This window comes from Peromyscus maniculatus, chromosome 4 (genome assembly GCF_049852395.1).
Source record: "Peromyscus maniculatus bairdii isolate BWxNUB_F1_BW_parent chromosome 4, HU_Pman_BW_mat_3.1, whole genome shotgun sequence".
Lineage (NCBI taxonomy): Eukaryota > Metazoa > Chordata > Mammalia > Rodentia > Cricetidae > Peromyscus > Peromyscus maniculatus.
The window spans coordinates 67,990,765-68,014,047 of record NC_134855.1 but is presented as its reverse complement, the minus strand read 5'-3'; the positions used below and the strand labels follow the sequence as shown (position 1 = coordinate 68,014,047).

The window sequence follows — 23,283 nt, the reverse complement described above, 5'->3', positions numbered from 1 at the left end:
TGCGGGAGCGAGAGGTGGGCTGCTATTGGCCGGCGCGAGTGGCAGGGCGGGGCCTGGTGCCCAACCGGAAGAGGCGAGACAGGTGGCAGTCGCGGGGTCTTCCGGGAAATGTAGTTTTAACCGGGCGGGCGACTGAAAAGGCTTTTGCGGAGGCGCATGTTCAAGCTCAGGGTCCGGGTCAACTCGAATTGAAAGACTTGTACAATGCCGGGCGTCAGAAGCGCTCACCTTTTTTTAGTCCCAGCATTTGGGTGGCAGAGGTGGATCTCGAGAGCAGCCTGGTCTAGAGAGCGAGTTCCAGGACAGCCAGGACTACTAGGGAAATCCTGTCTCGAAATTAAAAAAAAAAAAAAAAAAAAAAAAAAGAGGAGGAGGAGAAGATTAGTAAAATGGCACTGCCTCCCCAACCATAAACGACACATCCAGTGTGCAAAGAACCAGAAAAGAGGAATGCCATGCCACCTTAGGCCACATTTTTACTATATACAAGCTGCCCTGCCCCCCATCCCCAGGATTACTGAAGAGAAAAATTAACCACTTTTAAAAATTATTGTTTTATCGTGTGTGTGTGTGTGTGTGTGTGTGTGTGTGTGTGTGTGTGTGTGTGCGCGCGCGCGCGCGCGCGCGCGCGCATGTAGGGGGAGGGTGACATTGTGTGAGTGCAGGCGCATGTGGAGGCCAGGAGTTGGCATCAAGTCTCCTTCACTTCACCTTGTGTACTGAGCTCTTGCTGAACCTGCAGCTCACCAATTTGGAGAGTTAGCCAACTTGCCTGAGGATCCGGTCTTTTCTCCTGAGCGCTGGGATTGGCATTTACACGGGTGACGGAGATCAGATCTCAGGCCTAATGTTCCCAAGACTTTGGAAGCAAGCAATCTGCCCACTGGGCCGTATCTCTGCTGTGTAACAGAGAAAGTGGCTGGCTGTCATGGCACAGGCCTTTAAACCAGTGCTAGGAAGACAGAGGAAGGTAGATCTGTTTGAATTGGAGACCAGCATGATATACATAGGGAGTTCGACACCAGGCAGCTTACAATGACCTGTTGTGGTTTTCTTGTTTGTTTGTTTGTTTGTTTGTTTGTTTGTTTGTTTTGTTTTCAAGACAGGGTTTCTCTGTGTAGTTTTGGTGCCTGTCCTGGAACTCACTCTGTAGATCAGGCCGGCCTCGAACTCACAGAGATCCTCCTGGCTGTGCCTCCTGAGTGCTGGGATTAAAGGCGTGCACCACCACCACCCAGCTTACAATGACTCCAGTTTCAGGGGATCCAACAGCCTCTTCTGGCTTCTTCAGACACTGCACATATATGGTGCACATAAATCACATCGGTACCCACCCACATACGTTAAATAAATAAGTAAATTGTTTCAAAAAGAGAAACTGCCAAGCGGAAGGTGGTGGCGCACACCTTTAATCTCAGCAGCTGGGAGGGAGAGGCAGGTGGATCTCTGAGTTTGAGGCCAGCCTGGTCCACAGAGTGAGTTCAGAACAACCAGGGTTACACAGAGAAACCCTGTCTCAAAACAACAACAAACAAACAAAAAGAGAAAAGACTGCCAGGCACATTGGCACATGACTGTAATTCCAACCACTGGGGAGCTGAGGCAGAAAGATTGCTGCATATCTGAGGCCAGCCTAGCTGCAGTACGAGTCTCAAACAAAAAACCAAAAAACAAAAACCCCAAAGATCTGGTGTGGTGGTGCACACCTTTAATCCCAAAACTCAGGAGGCAGAGGCAGGTGGATCTCTGTGAGTTCAAGGTCAGCCTGGTCTACAGAGTGAGTTCCAGGACAGCCAGGGCTACACAGAGACACCCTGTTTCAAAAAATTTAAAAATAAACAACCAACCAAAAACACTAGGTAAATCATTGTGTAACAGGGCCCCAGACATTAACACAACCAAATCCATGATGATAGTGCCGTCCAGGCTGCAAAACTCTGCATGTAGACAGCACTTCCTGCCAAAATGAAAACAAAGACCTAATCCATCAGTCCACATTGTTCTGAGAAAGTCTCTAAAAGTACTAACCTTGCTTTTTAGCTTCTGTAGTTCTGATTCTGGCTAACTGTTAACTGTTCTTGTTAACTAAAGTATGTCAACCCAGAACATGGCTTTTTTTTGGGGGGGGGGTGCTTAAAAGCTCATCCTGAGAAAGGCTCAGGGCTACAGTGAGATTCCAAACACCCAGTGTAATCACTGGCCAGCTAATAAAGACTTTCTGTTGGCTTAAAACCATGTCCACGCAGTGTTCTCTGGTGAATACCCCCCAGTAATTGCTTCTACTACTATTGTTTTTTTTTTTTTAATTTTTTCTTTTTTCTTTTTTTGGGGTATGTGTGTTTGAGACAGGGTTTCTCTGTGTAGCTTTGGTGCCTGTCCTGGATCTAGCTCTGTAGACCAGGTTGGCCTCTAACTCACAGAGATCTGCCTCCCGAGTGCTGGGATTAAAGGCATGTGCCACCACACCTGGCTGCTTCTACTAGTATTAATGCAGATCCCCCAGACTGTCCACATAGGAAGAGCTCAGTCGACAGTGCCTATGCAGTCACGAACAGGACTCAGGTCTGCAGCGCTCTGTGTTCATAGTGACCTTGGTGAGCACACCGGGTCTCCTTTGAAGATTTATTTTGTGAGTATGAGTTTTTTGCCTACATGTATGTCTGTGCACCACATGAATCCAGTGCCCAAGAAGGCCAGAAGAGGGCATCAGATTCCCCTGGAACTCCAGGTACAAATGGTGTAAGCAGCCGTACAGGTACTGGGAAGCAAACCCAGGTTCTCGGCAAATGCAGCAAGTACTCTTAATTGTGAGCCATCTCTCCAGCCTCTCTTATGAAGACTGGTGTGTTGTGCTCGTGTCTGTTACTCAGGAGGATCTCTTGATAGTTTGAGATGAATCCTAGGCTCCTGTATTATTATCTTCATGGAAGTCACATAGCTTATATGCTCTAAATTGGGGGGATGTTTGCAGTGGTTGCCTTGGGATACAGCCGAAGGCAGATCTTTCTTTAGGTCTCAGCGGTGGCAGTTGCCTTCTCAGACAAAGCACCTCTCGGGGCGCGTTCGTTTGTCCTCTCAAACATGCTGCCCTGCGGACAGATCACTGCCAGGTTTAGATAAACACACAGTGGCTCAGAGGGTTGGATGATGGACCCAGGGTCATTCGGTGAGTCAATACTGGGCCTATTGACCTCAGATTTCTCCTTTCTGCTATGATTGATCAGCGGCATGCCCAGGAGTTTGAGGACGGCCTGAGAATTGTGGCAAAAGTTTGTGTCAAATGAGAGAGGAGGAAAATGGGTGGGTGGGGGGCTTGGGAGATGGCTTAGTGGGTAAGATGAACAGTACGCAAGCATGAGAGCTTGAGTTTGGGTCGTCGAGTGTCCGGGGAAGAAGCTGTCAAAATGTCTGCCTGTAACGAGGGAGGGACTGAGAGCCGGGGCAAACAGGCAGATCCCGGGGGACCACCAGTCACCCAATCTGTTGCCGAATATTTGACCACACTGTGAACCCCGAGATTGCCACTCGAAACTGGAAAAACCTCTTTTTAGTTGTGGTGTGGCTCAGCACTAGCACGCATGTTTAATCTAAGAGTTTTCTGCTTGAATATTGTCAACAGGATTAAATAAAGTCAACCACAGATTAAGAGGCCAGTTGACAGGAAAAAAAACTACAGAGAATAAGGAGTCAGGAGGATGGCTAGGTAGACACACAGGAAGTAGAAGGGAGGGGCATCGAGTGTGGGGAGTTTTGTTTGAAATGGGTGTAGGAAAAATCTCTTTCTGGGGTGATGGCAGAGGAAGAAGGTCAGCTGGCTGCTTTCTCTGCCTCTCTGAGCTAGCAGGTTTTTATCCCAGCATCTGGCTCCCGAGTCTCTATTGGTAAAATGAATGATTGACATTTAGTAAAAAAACAACACCAGTCTAGCCTAAAAAGGCTCCAGGATTAGTGAAAGACCCTGTCTCAGACAGGGAGGGGAGGCAGACAGCAGGAAGATAACCTATTTAGATCTCTAGGTTAGATCACAAACATACGCGTGTGAGTGTACCCACACAGAGACACAACTAACTCTCTCTCTCTCTCTCTCTCTCTCTCTCTCTCTCTCTCTCTCTCTCTCTCTCTCTCAGGAAGGGCAGGACAGGAGGAGGGAAAGAATGAGAGATGTGGACTGGATTTCTCATATGAAGAATATCAGGACTGATCAATTCTTTTGAGAGCAAAGGAGTAGGATGTCTTGGGGGAGATGGGAAAGAAAGCTGATTTAAGAAGGCTGTGGCGCTGAGGGAGATTAGGACTTATGAGGGGACCATCTCAACAGGACACTGAGATTCTAAGCATGGCCTCCGGGAGAAAGAAACTAACCCAGCTTGGGGCCTCAGGTCCATCTAGACCTTTCAAGGAGGCAGGAGGTCCTGGAGTCAACGCCCTGGTGCCAATGGAAGCTGGATTCAGGATGGCATCCGGACCGAATAGTTCCATTTTAACCCTGGGCTCCTGTGAAGGGACTGGGAATGGAGAAGATGGCCCAGTGTGCTTGGGCAGCTCTGGTCCCCTCACGCTGACCACACAGAGTTCTGGTCCCCTCCTGCTAATCACACAGAGTTGTGAAGGTAAAGCAGGGTGGTGGATGTGGATGTTCTTTGAGAACAGTAAGATAGTGGACGTTTTTCTGACAGCCTTAGGCTGGGGTGAGATCCATCCCTTCTTTCCTTCCTTCCTTCCTTCCTTCCTTCCTTCCTTCCTTCCTTCCTTCCTTCCTTCCTTCCTTTCTTTCTTTCTTTCTTTTTTTTGTGTGTAGTAGTTTTAATGTAACTGGCCGCCATAATCTCATAGGGAGTGGTACTATTAGGAGGTGTGGCTTTGTTGGAGTGGGTGTGGTCTTGTTGGAGGAAGTGTGTCACTGTGGGGGGGTGGGGACTTGAGGTTTCCTATGCTCAGGATACTGCCAAATGTCTCAGTTGAATTCCTGTGGCCTGCATATCAAGATGTAGCCAGCACCATGTCTGCATGCATGCCGCCATGCTCCCCACCATGAGGATAATGGACTGACCCTCTGAAACTGTAAGTGGGCCACCCCAATTAAATGTTTTCCTTATAAGAGTTGCCATGGATATGGTGTCTCTTCACTGTAACAGAAAACCCTAAGACATTTTGTTTCTCCAGACAGTGTTGTTTATGTAGCCCTGGCTGTCTAGAACTTGCTCTGCAGACCAGGCTGGGAGATCAACCCCTTCTAATCTGTTCTCCAGAGACATCAGGCTCAAGCTAGATCTGGTTATGGTAGCTGTAAGTGTTACAGCTCTGGAGGGAAAGGTATCCTGGATGTCAGAAGCCAAGTGATAACAGCCGAGTGATACAGGAATGTAGCAGTTCTGTTCTTTCCCGGAGAGCTCCTACAGGCAGCTCTGCTCTGCTAAGGGAGTTTCCCTGCAGAAATGTAGCAATTCTGCTCCCGCTCCAGCGACAGCCATTACAGCTCTGCTTTGCTAAAAGAGTTTCCCCTTCAGCTAAGGTCGTTCTCTGCCCTGCTCCGCTCTGGTGAAAGAAGGGGATCACCCAAACCTCACTCAAGAGACTTACTGGGAGGGAGGAATCCAGGAGAGTGGCTGCCTCTGCCAGGATGGAAAAAGGCAACCCCCAAACTGAACAGAGCTTATATGTGGTTTCTTTCGGGATGGAGTTTTTTCAGGGTGAAGATTTTCGGGGTGGGTATTGGTCGGATTTCAATCCCTGAGCTTGGACAAGCTCGGAGAGTGGCTGGATTTTGTACTCAGGAATTGGCTGGTTTTCCTGCTGAGTTGGTCAGGGGCAGAATGTGTTTATTTGGCTGGCCCTTTCACCTTACAGTATCCATTCTCTCAAGAAGAAAACAAAAACAAAGCCTTCTCTTAGGATAAAGAGCCAAATCTGGCTGAGTGGTGGTGGCTAATCCCAGCACTCGGGAGGCAGAGGCTGGAGGATGTCTGTGAGTTCGAGGCCAGCCTGGTCTACTGAGCGAGATCCAGGAAAGGTGCAAAGCTACACAGAGAAACCCTGTCTCGAAAAACAAAAACAAACAAACAACAACAACAAAAAAAAGAGCCAAGTCTGGTCCCTGACCACATCTTGCCCACATGCTACATCTTTTCTTGCCACATCAGTACTGGGCGTCTGCCCTTTGGTGTCTCGGACCCCCAATAACTCATCCCACATCTGTGCTTCTACTTCCCCTGTAACTGTGTCCCCACTGAATATCAGTGAACTCTCATGTTCTTTAATCAGCCCCAAAGACTAGTCAAGTCTTTCTCTGTTTCCCACACTCCCCTTCAGGGCACTTACCAGACACACCAGGAAAATGCCCTGGCACAAAACATTCTTTTCCCCACTCCCTTTTAGAGGAAGTTTCACTACATAGCCCAGGCTGGTCTTGAGCTCACAAAGATCCAACTGTCTTGTGTGCTGAGTGCTGGCTGGGATTAAAGGCTCACGATTGACTGAACTCTCTCTCTCTCTCTCTCTCTCTCTCTCTCTCTCTCTCTCTCTCTCTCTCTCTCTCTCTCTGTGTGTGTGTGTGTGTGTGTGTGTGTGTGTGTGTGTGTGTGTGTGAAAGAGAGAGAGAGAGAGAGAGAGACAGACAGACAGACAGACATAGACAAGGCTTCATATCCCAGGCTGGCTATGAACTTACCATATAGCCCTGGATGCCCTGGAAGTTCTGATTCTCCTGCATTCAAGCATTGGGATTGTTTTTTTTTCCCCCCCACCAAACCTGGTTTCTGCAGCACTGGGAATCAAACGAGGCTTCCTCCATGCTAGGGTAGCACTCTGCCAACTCAGCAACACCCCCAAAACAGCCTGTTTTCCTGTCACACGAGCCTATTCCCTAATATCTGGATCTCTCCCTCCCCCAGAACACATCCCCACACCCTCCCTCCCTATGTCTGGGTAACATTTCCTAAAATTTACCATTTTTTAAAAACTCTTTATTTTGAAAAAAAATGTAAAAATTACAAGTTGAAAGAACAAACAATGAAAACTTGCCTTTCCCATAAATTTGCCAACTGGTAACATGTGCCGTGTGTGTGTGTGTGTGTGTGTGTGTGTGTGTGTGTGTGTGTGTGTGTAGACAAGGTCTCACATTGTACTCCATGCTGCCAGTCTGGAAGCATTCAGGCCAGTTGTCTTGTGCCTAGTCTGTTCTCTACATAGTAACCAGTGGAATTCCTTTGAAACTGCTCAGATCACGTCACTGCCTAAAACCCCAGCAGCTGCCTGTCCTCTCGGAGTAAAACCCAATCCTCACAGCAGCCTGTACGGCTCTGTGTCTGTACTCTTCTCTGGTCTCTTAGCTCCAGGCCGTGATGACGGGCCTCCTTGCTGTCCCTTGACTGTATCAGGCAAGCCCTTGTTCCTTTTTCCTAGAATATACTTTACTGATAATTGGGCTGCTTGACCCCATCCCTATTTTTAATTTTTTCTTGTCTTTTAACATTTATTTTATTTAAGTGCATCACATGGGTCTGTATGTGTGCATTAATGTGAGTGCTGTGTCCAAGAAGGCCAGAAGGCAGGTGGCATTTGGGACCCCATGGAGCAGAAATTAGGGGAATTATGGGTTGTGAGTCACCAACATGGGTGCTGGGAACTGAACTCTGTAACAAGTCTTTCTCTGTCCCGCCAGCCAGCTCTCAAATAATGACACGAAGACTTCTCATTAAGTATGGAAGCTTGGCCTTAGCCTGGGTTTGTTTCCTCTTATAACTTAAATTAACCTATTTCTATTCATCTACGTGCTGCCATGGAGCTCGTGGCTTTTGCCTCTCCTCCTGAATGTCCTGCTTCCTCTGCATCCGGCTGGCAACTCCCCCTTTCTTCTTTCCAGAACTCTCTCTGTCCGGAAGTTCCACCTAGATCTCCTGCCTAGCTACTGGCAGTGTAGCTTTTTATTAAACCAGTCCCAGTGACATGTCTTCACACAGTGTAATCAAACATCTCGCAACAGAACTCGGGTCCTCTGGAGGAGCAGTAAGCACTCAGCCACGGAGCAGTTTCTCCAGCCCTAGTTCGTTCTTTCTTTTAAAGCCAGGACCTCACTCTGTAACTTAACTGGCCTAGAACTTCCTGTTTCCTCCAGGCTGACCTCGATCTCAGAGCAGTCCTTCCTCCCTAGTCTTCCGAGTGCTGGCACTACAACTGCAAACCACAGCACCGACCTTCTCCCTTTTTCTCTTTTCTTCAGTACGGGGGCTTGAACCCGGGTCCTCCCAGGTGCTAGACAAGCCCTACACCAGTGAGATGCATCCCAGCTCTCAACACCACTTCTCAGAAAGAGCACCCCAAGAACCGCTCCAACTCTAAACCACCCACCCCACCGCCTACTCCCGACGCCACTCTACTCCTTTAAAGAAGTTAGGTGTTTTTGTTTAAAGAAACAAAAAAAGGCCTGGCGGTGGTGGTGGTGGTGGTGGTGGTGGTGGTGCACGCCTTTAATCCCAGCACTCGGGAGGCAGAGCCAGGTGGATCTCTGTGAGTTCGAGGTCAGCCTGGTCTACCAAGTGAGCTCCAGGAAAGGCGCAAAGCTACACAGAGAAACCTTGTCTCGAAAAACCAAAAAAAAAAAAAAAAAGAAACAAAACAAAATAAAAACCAGGCTGGAGAGATGGCTCAGAGGTTAAGGGCACTGACTGCCCTTCCAGAGGTCCTGAGTTCAATTCCCAGCAACCACGTGGTGGCTCACAACTGTCTATAATGAGATCTGGTGCCCTCTTCTGGCATGCAGGAATATATGCAGACAGAACAATGTATACATAATAAATAAATCAATCTTAAAAAAAGAAAGAAAGAAAAGAAAAAAAAAACACCTGAAGATATGGGATAGTTCCTTGAATTCCTAAACTGAAGCAATCTTCCTGCCTCCTGAGGAGCTGGGACTACAGGTTGTATCATCCGTGCCTGGCGTGTGTACAGATGTGAGATACATATGCATATACAAGTGATTTTATATATATATATATATATATATATATATATATATATATATATATATATATATATAATTTCCAGAAAACTTAGAAATACAACACTAGTAACTTCTCTTGGGGGCGATGACTGTTTTCAAGGCAGAGTTTCTCTTTGTAGCCCTGGCTGTCCTGGAACTCACTCTGTAGACCAGGCTGACTTCAAACTTAGAGATCCGCCTGCCTCTGCCTCCAGAGTGCTGGGACTAAAGGTGTGCGCCACCACCGCCAGACTTGTAACTTCTTTTCAGGAATCAAATGAAGTTAAGTTGAGGGCTAGTATCACCTTGGGTACTTCTGTAAGAATTTCCTAAAAGAACTTGCACCTGGGCAGTGGTGGCACACGCCTTTAATCCCAGGGCTCAGGAGGCAGAGGCAGGTAGAGTTTGAGGCCAGCCTGCTCTGCAGAGCGAGATCCAGGACAGCCAGGACTACACAGAGAAACAGTGCCTGGATAAAACAAATGAACAACAAAAAGAACATCCTCCTGGGCTAGGGGGCATGTAGCTCAGAGGAAGAGTATTCCCAAAGCCCTGCATCAAATCAACAGAACCGGATCAAAATCAAACAGTCTCCCTTAACCATGGTATTGCCTGGAACAGGGGTATGTGAATATCAGTGGCTTTCCACAACTTAATCCCCAGGCCTCCTCCTAGTTTCACTGGTTGTCCTAGCAACAGCCTTTACAGTGAAGGAGTCCAGCAGAGAGAGGCTGAGTGCACTCAGTGCTTCTATACAAGAATTAAGTCTAAACAACCTAATCAATTATATATAGTTAAAATTGGCATTTGAAATTGAAGCCATAAAGCTTCCCATTAAAGTTTGCACTTTCAATATTGAATACATTTAATGTACTTGTCCATCACTGAATAAGAAAATGATAGACTAGGAAAACAAAACAAAAACAAACAAACAAACAAGAAAAACAAAACAGAAAAACGAAAAGCACACACACTCACAAAAAAGCATTTCCCAGACTTTCCTTGTATCCTGGTTAGTTTTTTTTTGTTGTTGTTGTTTTGTTTGTTTGTTTGTTTGTTTTTTCGAGACAGGGTTTCTCTGTGTAGCTTTGCGCCTTTCCCTGGAACTTACTTGGTAGCCCAGGTTGGCCTCAAACTCACAGAGATCCGCCTGGCTCTGCCTCCCGAGTGTTGGGATTAAAAGTGTGTGCCGCCGCCGCCACCTGGCTCATCCTGGTTAGTTTTAACCAGCTCGACACAAGCCGTGGTCATTTGGGAAGGGGGAATTTTAATTGAGGAAATACCTCCATCAGCTTGGCCTGTAGGCAAGACTGTGGGGGCATTTTCTTGATTAATGACTGATGTGGGAGGGCCCAGACCACTGTGGGTGGTGTCAGCCCTGGACTGGTGGTCCTGGGTCATATGAGAAAGCATGTTGAGCTAACCGTGGAAAGCAAGCCAGTAAGCCGCATCCCTTCAAGGTCTCGGCTTCAGTTCCAACCTCTAGGTTCCTGCCTCGAGTTCCTGCCCTGACTTTCCTTGGTGATGGACTGTGATTGGGACGTCTAAGCCAAATACATCTTTTCCTCAAGTTGTTTTTGGTCACAGTAGAAAACAAATGAATACACCTTGATTTCATGCTCTGGACACTTTCAAAGATCACAGTTACTCTGAGGGACGTTTCCAACTGTGCCTTTCAGGTGGCACACAGTTTCACCTTGTCCTCGAGGTGAACTGGGCCAGCCAACCATCTCCATTGAGACCTAGCTTTTCCTTCCTTTAAAATTAATACCCATGTCTGGAGAGATGGCTCAGTGCTTAAGAGCACTGGCTGCTCTTCCAGAGGGCCCAGGTTCAATTCCCAGCACCCACATGGCAGCTCACAACTGTCTGTAACTCCAGTTCCAGGGGATCTGACACACTTGCAGACGTACATGCAAGCAAAACACCAATAAAATAATTTTTTTAAAGTATAGACTAGGTAATCTAAACACAGAAGCTAATTTCTTTTTTAAAAATATTTTCTTTTATTTTTTTATGTGTATGGGTTTTATGCTTGTATGTGTATCTGAACACCATGTGTGTCCTGGTGCTGTGGAAGCCATAAGAGGGTTTGGGTCCCTGGAACTGGAGTTACAGACAGCTGTCATGTGGGTCCTGGAAATCAAACCCGAGTCTTCTGGATGAGCAGCCAGTGAGCAGAGAAGAAATCATGTAGCCACTGAGCCATTGCTCCAGCCCCAGACGCTAGTTTTCTCACTGTTTTAGAGGCTGCAAATCCCAGAAGAGGGAGCTAGGAAATTCAGTTTTTGGTGAGGTTCCTTTTCCTCACGTAGCAGATAATCACGTCCTTACTGTGTCTTCAATGAGAGATGCTCTTTATGCATCATGGGGAGAGGGGAGAAAACTCTCCTATTTCGCCGATGTCTCTCTTCTTCTCAGGACAGGAGTCCTGTTTGATGAGCATCCCAACCTTAGGACTGAGATGAACTCATTTTGTTTGTTGTTGAGACAGGGTCTCATTTGGCCAAGGTTGGCCTTAAATTTGCCATGTAGCAGAGGGAGACCTTGAGCTTCTGATCCTCCTACCTTCATCTCCCAAGTGCTAGGATGTGCTATCACATTTGGTTTGTGTGGTGTTGGGGAGCAAAGCTAGACCTCATGTGTGCTGGGCAAGCTCTCTACCCACTAAGTGATCTCCCCAGGCTTTCACTAGCCTGTTCAAGGCCTCCTCTCTTCAACTATACTCACAGTAGGGACTTTTTTTCCATCCCAAATTCACATGTTGAAATAGAATGCCTTGTGTTGTGGTATTTGTAATGAGGCCTTTGGGAGGTGGTCATCAGTCCCTTCTAATAAAGGTGACAGAGCCAGGCATGGTAGCACAGGCCCTTAATTCCAGCATTCAGGAGCCAGAGGCAGGAGCTTTGTGAATTTGAATCTACACAATGATTTCCAGACCAGTCAGAACTACATAGTGAGACTCTTGTCTTACTAAATAGAGAGATCCTGTTTAAAAATATTTGCTAGGCAGTGCCTTTAATCCAAGCTCTTGGGAGGCAGAGGCAGGCAGATCTCTGAGTTCGAAGCCAGCCTGGTCTATAGAGTGATTTCCAGGACAGCCAAGGCTATGCAGAGAAACCCTGTCTCAAAAAAAAAAAAAAAAACAAAAAAACAAAAACAACAACAGAACAAGTGGTGGGGCAGGGGCCAGCGAGATGGCTCAGCATGTAAAGACACTAGCCTCCAAGCCTGAGGACCTGGGTTCCATCCCCAGGGACTCACATGGTAGAAGGACAGAGCTGGCTCCCTGAAATTGTTCTCTGACCTCACATTCATACTGGCACATGTGCTCCCACACATGCAATAGATGTCATTTTTAAAAACTGGCGGGGCAGAAGTTTACAATGCAATCCATGCAAGTTTCTAGCACTTTCCACATTGCTTGCCTGTTCTGCTTATTATCTAGTAGCCCCCTCTCAACTCCTCACACTGGGGTTAGGTATCCCGGCAGCAAGGATCGTGTCTCCAGTTCTTGTGGTAACTGAGTTGCTAAGAAGGTGGGTGGCTGGAGGGTCTCACACGGAATATGCAGTGAGGCTTGTGTCTAGGGAAGCCCACGTGAGGAGGAAAGGCCAGCACCACTGGCACCAGGTACAAACATTTTATTTTTCTATAAAGAACGAAATACAAAGAGGCCGGGGAGGGGAGCTAGGCCCAGAGGAGCAGCAGGCAAGCCCCCGGGCCTGAGTTGCCAAAGGAGGCCCGGGCAGCTACCTTAGAATGTCACCGGGCCTTCAGCCTGATGGTGGAGAAGGAGCCGAGGGAAGTGATGTCAACGCCGAAGACGGCCACTGAGGTCACACGAAGCCTGGCTTCATGGAGGCGCGGCGGCAGTTGGGACAACTCCGAGTGCCATTGTTCTGCAGGCATCTGCGGAGGAGGCAGAGGGCTCTGTCCACTCACCCGTGCCAGGCTGTCTCCAGGCTCTGGCTTCTGGCTTCCTCCCTTCCAGTCCAGGGGTCGCTGTCCAGTGGCAGAGGAGGCTCCCCAGGCCTGCCGCTCACTTCCTGCCTGCCCTGCATCAGAGGCTTCCACCCTGGGGCAAGCCTGGCCCTGGATGGGGACGCTCTGAATTCCCCTTGGGACGGTGGTAGGCACAACCCCTTCATGCGGTTGGAGGGAAGGCGGTAAGTGGGTGGGAAGTTCTTAGAACACACCAAGCCTGGGGAACGGCCTCTAACACACCCAGGAGCTTGCCTCTAATACTGTGAGTGTGATCTGGGGGTCGTGCCCACCCAACCTCACCTGAGATGAAAGATGTGGGAGCAGGGCAGGGCCTGCAGACGGCTGTTCTTCTCCCCGATGGACTCGCCACACAGGCCGCAGTAGAGCTCAGTCTCCTCCACACACTCATGGAACCTCACTACGTGCGCGCGCAGCTCCCGCTGCAGACCTTTGCTGCGGTAGATGCCCTCACTCAGGCAGTGCAGCTTGAGCTGGCTCAGCTAAGATGGGGGGGATAGATCCCGTGAAAGGCTCGGCAGAGGGCAGGGCCAGGAAGGTGCTGTCCCTGTCACACCCCTGCCTTGCCGGGGGACCTGGGAGAAAGACCCTGCCCACCCCCAAGCCTTGGATTCCCTTTGGACAGAGAGTGGGGGAGATCAGAGACAAGAACATGGGACCCCATGCTTTTGTTTTGAGATAGGGTCTCACATGCATAGCCTAGGCTGGCCTCAAATTCACTATAGAGTCGTGGCTAGCCTAGAACTCCGGATCCTTCTGCCTCCACCTCCCAAGTCCTGGAACAGGTGTGCCCCAGCATACCATGTTTCCGAAGGATTTTGGTGACTAAACTGCTGCTGTTAGATATTAGACATTGCCTCTACACTATCTAATTTGCTTCCTTATTTTTACTGAGTATTCATTTCCGATCAATGTGATAGCTGAGTAAAAACACCAGTGGCTGTGGTCCAGCCCAAAGCAAATACACTTCAACATCTTAGTTGGGCTGTGCACCAGAGCCCACAGAGATGCACGTTTTCTACAAGACTTTGGGAAACACTAAGCCAAAAGGCTTTAAGGTCTGGATACAATTAAGACATCTGAAGAAGCTGCATATTACTATGGACTTAAGCATTAAGTCACAGCAGCTGGTAGCTGGGGGCCCTTGGGCCTCATCTAAGTATGAGATCACTTACAGGGAAGGCTGCAGCCAGTATCTATGAGGATACCCAGCTCTTGATACCAAATACCCAGCTACGGAGAAGTAGAGGACATGGTGAGGGTTGGTATTGTGGCTTTATTTTTTATTTTTATGTTTTGGTTTTTTTTCGAGACAGGGTTTCTTTGTGTAGCTTTGCGCCTTTCCTGGAACTCACTCTGTAGCTCAGGCTGGCCTCGAACTCACAGAGATCCACCTGGCTCTGCCTCCTGAGTACTGGGATTAAAGGTGTGTGCCACCACTGCCCGGCTTAGCCTTATTTTTAAGATTTTAAAAATGTGTACAAGTATTTTTGCTTGCATATATGTTTGCGTACCATGTTCGTGCCTAGTGCCTATGGAAAAGAAGACGTCTAATCCACAGAACTGAAGTTAATTACAGGTGGTTGTGAACTGCCGTGTGTGCTGAGAATCGAGTGAACTTGTGTCCTCTGGAAGAGCAGGTGGTTCTCTTAACTGCCCAGCCATCTCCAGCCCCTGTTAGGGGTTTTTAGTGAAGAATAAAGAGGCTACCAGGGACTCACTGCTCCAAGCTATAAAATGCCTGCCTGGCCCCAGAAATACTCTGGGAGGAAGCTGGAGATCCAGGGGGTTAGGATGGCTGCGAGTACCTTCCAGAGGATCAGAGGAGCTTAGAGCTCTAGCAGGGTCTTGTGTATCCCAAGCTGGCTTCCAACTCACTATGTAGCCAAGGATCACCTTGAACTCTGATTATCCTGTTTCCTCCACCGCCACACCTAATTTCCCTCCTTTGGTTCTTGATCCCAGACCCAGGAGACATAACCATGTCTGACCTTATTTCCAACCTCTTCAGCCAGGTCCTGGGCTTTCTCAATGGCATCCAAAGCCTGGAAGGTGAACAGAGGCCAGAGATGTAGGCAGTCTGACTGCCTTGACTCATAGCAAAGAAAAGGAAAGTGGGCCGGAGGTGGGGGGGGGCGGCGGGGGGGGGGGGGCGGTGAGGGGGAATGGGTGGAACCGTTGCTCTGTGAGAAGGCAGGAGAGATTGTATGAGCAAATCACATCCTGCCTTAGTTTATGCAGACACAATGGGCAGAACATGACTGCCTCATCGGACGCTGTGAGACAGCAGAAGGAAACTTAAGAATCTCAGTAATTTAAGAATTACTAGGAATGTCTGGGCCTCATGGGAACAGAGTGAGGCAGATGTTAAAAAAAGGGGACAAGCCCGGCACCATACTCCCAGTGTTGGCTGAGTAGCCCCAAACTGGGGCCCCAGAGAGAGCTTTCGCTCCAGGAAAGGGCCTGACCTCACCTTGTCCAACACCTTCCTGGCCATCCAGCACTTGGCCACACCCAGCAGCACGTGCACCTGCCCCAGGCGGTTTCCAATCTCCGTCATGATGCTCATAGCAGAGTCGTACCTCGGGAAGGCTGTCTGCAAAGCCAGGCAGGTTGGAATTGAGGTGACCCAGGCCCACCGTCCCCCCTCATCCTGGCGATCTCACCTCCAGGTCCCCCCGGCTCCGGTGGATATCAGCAAAGCAGAGCAGACAGAGTGCCTGCAGTGGCCGGTCACCATGCTGCAGAGCAATCTTCATGGATTCCTGCAAGGGAGGCTGGTCACCGCTCAGGCAAGCTGATCCTACTACGGGGTGTCCCTCAGAAGGGACAGCTAGGGTCACCACCTCCTCAGAACCTAACACATTCTTGCAGTTGGTGAGGCCTCTTGTACTGAAGCACTAAGATCACAGTACTGTCTGACTGATGGAAACTGAGACCCAGAGAGAAGCACCTTTATTGGGATCAGAGGAAGAAGCAACGGGGTTTGAGCCTGAGTGGGGGAACTTCAAGACTCCCTCTATCTTTCTCTCATTTTTTAAAAAAGACAGTGTCTCGTGTAGCCCAGCCAGACCTTGAACTATGTAGCTGAGGATGGCCTTGAACTTCTGATCCTTCACCTTCCAAGGGTTGGGATTATAGGCATACACCACCAAGCTGGATGGGTTTTATGTAGGACTACAGATTGAATGCAGGGCTGTTGTTTTGGTTTTGGTTTTTCAAGACGAGGTTTCTCTGTGTTTTCCTGGCTGTCTTGGGTCTCACTCTGTAGACCAGGCTGGCCTCAAACTCACAGAGATCCACCTGCCTCTGCCTCCCGAGTGCTGGGATTAAAGGCGTGTGCCACCACCGCCTGGCTGAACCCAGGACTTTGTGCATGTCAGGCAAGCATCCTACCAACTGAGCCACATCCTCAGCCCTCACATTTTACTTTTCAAAGTGTCCCACAGAGGCTGCGGGGGACAGGGACGCTCCTGGCCCTGAGGATGGACTGGAAGGGAATAAGGTCTTGGGGCACAGTTTGTGATAGAAATACTCTCTTCAGCGACTCAAGGGCAAGGTGTGTGTGTGTGTGTGTGTGTGTCTGTGTGTGTGTGTGTGTGTGTGTGTGTGTGTGTGTGTGTGTGTGTGTGTGTGTTCTGTGGACTGTTCTAGAAAACTGGGCCTGAGGTCCTCCCCCACCCGAGTGCTTCCCAGCTCCCCCACCTCACAACACTCCATGGCGCTGCCCAGGTGGCCTAGCAGACGGTAGGCCACAGCCATGTGGTACTGGCTCATGGCCCGATACTTGAGGCTCCAGCCTTTGCCATAGTCGTTGACAAGCTCTGCAGCCTTGCAGGGGAAGAACAAGGCTTTCTCATAGTCCTGCAGGGACACAGAACAGGACGGGGACACATTGAGTGGTAGGAACTGTCCTAAACCCAGGGCTCCAGACTTGGGTTCACTGACAGCCAGGGAACCCCAATTTTTTTTTTTTAATACTGCACGAGTTAGCCGCAAACTTATAGTCTTTCTGACTATGCCTCCTGAGTACTAGGATCACAGATATGCACCATAGTGGTCATAGTCAGCTCACTTTTTAAATATTTATTTATTTGCTATGTATACAGTGTTCATTCTGCCTCTATATACGCCTGCATGCCAGAAGAGGGCACCAGGTCTCATTATGGATGGTTGTGAGCTGCCATGTGGTTGCTGGGAATTGAACTCAGGACCTCTGGAAGAGCAGCCAGTGCTCTTATCCTCTTGAGGCATCTCTCCAGCCCCCAGCTCATTCTTTATTTTGGCCTCCAGTGGTAAGTATGATCCAGGTAGAAGGGGAAGCCAGTGGACAGGTATGGTCTCTTAGGATGGCTGCTGTGTGCCAAGTGCCTAAAACAGTTCTTAGACTTGGCTGATATGTAATAAATATTTGTTTATTGAGTGAAAAGGCAAAACACAGCTGGCTTCTCCTCTCATTCTGTCCTAGACGGGCTTCTGAGGGGTTTATCCGAGTCCCCAGGAGCAGCTGCTCCTGAGGGCTGAGACAGTTCTATCCCATCAGCACCAGAGAACATCAGAACAGGTTTGGCATGCCCATGAAATCCTTCTAGGAACGCTTCCTCCTCAAACTCACAAAAGCTCCCTCATAAAGAGCCAATGCCGTCGCCTCCCACTCATCAGGAAAGCAGGAGCTCAGAGGACTGCCCTGTCTGTCCACTCTTAGCCACATCCTCTGCCCTACATCTTGGTTCTCTTCCTGTGCCTCCATCTATGCCATGGGAACCAACCCCCGGGCCCAAGCCCCACATCTGCATCTTTGAAGTGTCTCTACCTAATCATCACAGGCATGTGCTACTACACTCAGTTTATGCAGTACTGGGAACTAAACTTTGTGAACACTACAAAAGACTCTGCCAACAGCCCTACATCCCCAGTCTGATGTCAGTAATTTTCTAATACAATAGCAAAATGCATAAACTGAAAGCAGCAAAATATGAATAATTGGTCCATCTAATGGTGTGTATATGGGAATTCACTGTGTAATTATTATATTTTCTTACATTATTTTCTCACTTTGGGGGACAAAGTATTTATCGTGTGCCAGGAGTTAAAATTCCACCAACACTTGGGGCTAGAGACATGGCTTAGCGGTTAGGAGCACTGGCTGCTCTTCCAGAGGACCCGGTTTTGATTTGCAGCACCCCCATGACATCTCATCACCATCTGTAGCTCCAGTTCCAGGGCATCCAATGCTGACCTCTGGTGTCCACAAGCAAGGCACACGTGGTACTCAGACACACATGTAGGCAAAATATCCACACACACAAAATAAAAATCTTAAAAAAATCCCCCATGGCCGGGTGTTACACTGGGTCATATGAGACCATGTCACCCCCTCCCACTAAAATCCTGGTGATGGGAAGTGTTCGGTCCCCGACTCTGCCAGCAAGTTCACAACCACGCTTCTGCATGGCTTCCCACCTCCTCATACACCACTCCGGGGCCTCCCTTCCTCTTGGCACAGCCTGGGCTGATGCTCATTCCCGGGATTTCTGCATGGCTCAGCCCTCTCCTCCTCCATCACTCACTGAGGCCTTCTGATCCCTGTCTTAACAATGGCACCACTAACCCACATCCTGGTGTTGGCTACCTTTCTTCACACGATACATAACCACCTTCCTGATTGTGGTCACCGAGATTCTCATCCAGATAGAACAGGACAGCCAGATAGGGACCCCACCAAACTGTGCTACAAACACATAGTCCAACGGTGCCTGGGACGGAGTGGATCCTCAGTAAATTTTGATTTTTTTTTCCAGCTTTGCGCCTTTCCTGGAACTCCCTTTGTAGCCCAGGCTGGCCTCGAACTCACAGAGATCCATCTGCCTCCCGAGTACTGGGATTAAAGGCGTGCACCACCACTGCTCGGCATTCCTTTTATTTATTTTTATTTTTTTGGTTTTTTCGAGACAGGATTTCTCTTTTGCTTTTGGAGCCTGTAATGGACAAGCTCTGTAGACAAGGCTGGCCTTGAACTCACAGAGATCCACCTGCCTCTGCCTCCCAAGTGCTGGGATTAAAGGTGTGTGTCACCACCGCCTGGCTCAGTAAATATTTCTTTTTTTTTTTTTTTTTTTTTTTTTTTGGTTTTTCGAGACAGGGTTTCTCTGTGTAGCTTTGCGCCTTTCCTGGAACTCGCTTTGGAGACCAGGCTGGCCTCGAACTCACAGAGATCCGCCTGCCTCTGCCTCCCGAGTGCTGGGATTAAAGGCGTGCGCCACCACCGCCCAGCTTCAGTAAATATTTCTTAAAGTATTTATTTGATAGTGTATGTGTGTGAGTGTATGTATGTGTAGCAGGTGCATGCAGCATCCTGCAGAGGTCAGGATAGCCATGGGACTGTAGTTAAAAGCAGCTGTGAGCCACCATATCAGTGCTGGGAACTAAACCTGGGTCCTCTTCAAGAGCAGCAAGCAGGGCTTTTAACCACTGATCCACCTCTCCAACCCCCTTCAATAAATACTAGACAAATCAATCTTTACACCTCGTCTGTGAGTCTTGTTCTTCCTCATTTACAAACAGACCTCTTCGGGTTCGGAGAAGTAGGTGACTTGCTGAAGACCTTACAGAAAACACAGCCTATGCCTTGTTCTTACAAGGGGCTTCCCTGTCTCCTAGGTCACCTGAGAGATGGAGGTGAATGATGGCTCTACCTTCCCTGGAGTCCTCTCTGTCTCATTCACCACACCACTATCTAAAAGGAGGGCTGAGGGCAGTGCCCAGCAAGATGGTGGTCCTAGGAGGCTCTCGGGGCTTGTGCTGAACCTGGAGGCAGGCGCAGCCTCTATAAAGCATGCCAGTGGGTTTGTGGACCTGTCCATGCAGGGAAATGCTCCGTGAGCAGCTTCATCTCCGGTGCCATGGACCACTCATCCACCCAAGGGAATGTGAAGCTGACAAGGTCCCAGGAGGTTCAACAGCCACCTTAAAACCTATGCCATCTGAGGGACCATTTGCGGGATCCGCAAGTCTGATAGTTCCATTCTCTGATTGGCTAAGGCTGATGGCATTGTCTCAAAAGAACTTTCGGCCAGAGGACACCAGGGAATAGATATCATAAACAGTGAGAACCCTCCCCCCAAAACTCTCAGGGAGCCCCAAACCCCCATTGTCCCCCCCCCCAGGGCCCAGGCCCACCTTGACCTGGGCGTAGAAGCTGCCCAGGCTGCAGCAGACACGGCACTCCAGCATGGTGTCATCATTGTTGTGGGCATAGCGCAGGGCCTTCTCAAAGCTCTCTAGGGCCTTCTGGAAGAGGCTGAGGCCCAGGAAAGCATTGCCCATGCTCAGGCTGACCTGGCCCCCAAGCTGGGCACCAGCCCTGGCACCAGGCAGGCCAAGGCAGGTCTTGCAGTAGGAGATGGTTTTGTGGAACTCACACAGTTTCTCGTTGCTGCGTGCCAGGTTCAGGTAGCTTTCCAGCAGGAAGTCGGCATCCTCCAGCTCCCGTGCGGTGTCAATCTGGACCACAGCAAACTGACCCCGGGGTAGTAGGTAGACAACATTCAGCCAAGGCTCAACCTGTACCCCCTGGGGTGCCATACCCAGGCCCACCTCACAGCCAGAGCAGCAGACCCCAAAGCTCACACTCAGAGCTTCACCATCTCAGATCCATCCTCCTGGGCTCCAGCCATGGCCTATAAGCTTGAACTGTAGCTCAGACCTGCAGACAAGACCCTTGCACCCCCAGCCTCAGATCTGGAGTCTACCACTGACCAGCCAGACCCTCAAATGGAGCCTGTATCTCCAAGTAGCAAGCAGCAGACCAAAACCTAGGCTTGGAGGTCTGGTCTTGAGATCCCTGGACTCTGGCCCTGATGCCTGAGAATCTCAGGCTCAGAGGCTCAGACAATGAAGCTGAAGGCCACAGGCCTGAATCTGAAGATACCCATCCATCTAAGTCTCAGGGTCTTTCCACGCAGATTGAAAACCTCAGACCCAGCCACTAGCCTGTTAAGATAGAGGATTCTCAGGAAGCTACAGGGGAGCCACCCAGCCCTGTTCCCTGCCCTTTCCCAGCCCCCGGGCCCTCCCATGGCACCCTGGGAAGGTACATCTACCTTCAGCATCTCTTTGTAGCGGCCCATCTCCGAGTGAGCTGTGACCAGGCAGCCCAGCACCCGGAAGCGGCCCACGAGGTCGGAGCCTTTCTCCAGCACCTTCATCCACACCTGCAGTGCCTTCTCTGTCTGGTTGGACTGGTACAGCTGCAGTCCCTTTTCGATCTGTTGCTTTGTCTGGTCCTGCCCCATCCTCCCACAGCCTGACCACTCGCAAAGACTGTGGTGGGCCAGGCGCCTCTAGACCCTCATGGTGTTGGCTCCACGGTACCGGCTGCCCACTGAACGCTGGGAGGCAAAGCAACCCCGGGAGCGGAGCGGGGCCTGGATGGACAACGGGCGCCACCCTGGGAACAAGGCTGGTTCAGCCCCTGTCTGCAGCTGTCCCTGCCAGTTGGGACCACGTGGCTTCTGAGGAATGTCAGCAGCAAGGTCACGAGGGTTTCTGCCGCACCCACCCAAAGCTGAGAGGTGGCTCCTCCAGGGACGCAGGCGTTCTGCCACCTGGGAACCTGTCTGGGTGCCCCCTTGGACACCTCTGCCACCAGCCTTGATGACCCCGGAGGTTAGACTTTCCTGAAGCCTTGCCAAAGGCTGTCTGTCAGCCAGGATGTGGGCGAGCCTCAGGACAGGGGTTCTGACAGCAGGAAAGAAACAGACAGAATGCTGGGCACACAGGCCTCAGGGAGCAGGGGTGAGGGCCCAGCCTGCTTGTTCCCTTTTCCTCTCACCTCTGCTTTTCCTTTTTTCAGTTTTTGTTTCTAAGACACCGTTTCTCTGTGTAGCCCTGGCTGTCTTGCATCTCGCTCCGTAGCCCAGGCTGGCCTCGAACTCACAGAGATCCATCTGCCTCTGCCTCCGGAGTGCTGGGATTAAAGGCGTACGCCACAACCACCCAGTGCTTTTCTTCCTCTCTTGTTTTTTAAGACAGGGTTTTTCTGTGTAGCTCTGGGACACCACACTCAGCTAATGGACACCTCTTTGTTTTTGAACAGGGTTTCTCTGTGTAGCCCTGGCTGTTCTGGAACTCACAGACATCCGCCTGCCTCAGCCTCCCAAGTGCTGGGATTAAAGGCCACCACCGCCCGTCTTCACCTCTGCTCCCCCCCCCCCCATTTTATTCTTGCAGTTTACCCATCACTTAGACACTTACCCGGGCACATGAACACATTGATCCTGACACCTCACCTTAGACAGCTGGTGCCTGCTTCCTTCCTAATTCCCTAAACAACTAACTCATGCAGCTCTCTGGGCCTGATTCCTCCACAAGGCGAGGATAAAGTCTCACAGCAGTGCAGTGGCTCACACACAGCACAGCACCGCACACTGGCTGCCGGCCCGGCTCTGCTTGCTACATTTCTGTGTTAGCTGTGTGAGCACAAACAATCTGGGCAAATTCCCGGCCTGAGGAAGAAGGGTTAACCGCGCCCAGTTCACAGGACTGTCACGGCACTCGAGGACTGGTCAGCTGACCAGGACTCGGAACAGGCTCTGGTGTGAAGGAAACACTATGTGTTAGAGAGAATGGATGACACTACCCCAACGACAAAATGACAACCGAGGGCCACAGCTCGGTCCTTAAGAAGTGTCCCAATTCCAGGGACTGATGAGCTGGCTCAGCCAGTAACAGCATTTGCTGCTAAACTGAACCTGGGCTCCACCCCTGGGCTCCACGTGATAGGACGGAAGTGACTCCCACAGCTGTTCTCTGACATGTGCAGGTGCATGACCCACGCGCGCGCACACACTTGTAAGAAAGATTTTAAGTGCCCCAGTTCTAATCCCAACCCTGGTCTGGCAGCACAATAGTGAATTTAATGCCAGACCCTGGGGGGTGGGGGTGTGTCTCACAGAGAAAGGAGCTATATTAAACTCTAGACTCCACTGGAGCTGTGCAGTTGAGAGTGACCGCAGAGGCCCCTGCCACCCCTCTGGCTCGACTAATCCATGCTCCTCCAAGTCACTTCTGGCCTCAGTGCAAATTTCATTCTGCTAGAGCGGGTAATTCCGTGGAGTTTTAGCATAGTCTCAAAGTTGTGCATCGATTGCCACTACTTCCAGAAGGTGTGTACTCACCAGCAGTTCCCTTCGGTCCTCCCTGGTTATGGCTGAACTGTCTCCTCTTCTAGATTCATGGGGTGAAGTCCTAAGCCCCAGTTCCTCACAAGGTAGCTCTATGTGGAAATACTGCCTCTAAAG

At 49.9% G+C, this 23,283-nt stretch overlaps 1 protein-coding gene across 2 annotated transcripts; it reads right to left on the bottom strand.

Moving 5' to 3' along the window:
* Window positions 1-12,606: 12,606 nt before the first annotated feature.
* Window positions 12,607-21,488, bottom strand: Rapsn (receptor associated protein of the synapse). 2 transcript variants are annotated; one of them, XM_076569975.1, is made up of 9 exons: window positions 21,085-21,426; window positions 20,406-20,500; window positions 20,162-20,282; window positions 16,688-16,846; window positions 15,649-15,747; window positions 15,456-15,578; window positions 14,974-15,027; window positions 13,265-13,464; window positions 12,666-12,889 (listed from the first exon to the last, which is right to left on the bottom strand). In XM_076569975.1, the coding sequence occupies exons 1-9, from the start codon at window positions 21,274-21,276 to the stop codon at window positions 12,817-12,819; spliced, it is 1,116 nt and encodes a 371-aa protein (XP_076426090.1). In that variant the 5' UTR covers window positions 21,277-21,426; the 3' UTR covers window positions 12,666-12,816. The 2 variants fall into 2 exon arrangements, with proteins under 2 accessions (XP_006984436.1, XP_076426090.1); XM_006984374.4 differs by having other exon boundaries at window positions 12,607-12,889; window positions 20,162-20,500; window positions 21,085-21,488.
* Between the last annotated feature and the right edge of the window lie 1,795 nt (window positions 21,489-23,283).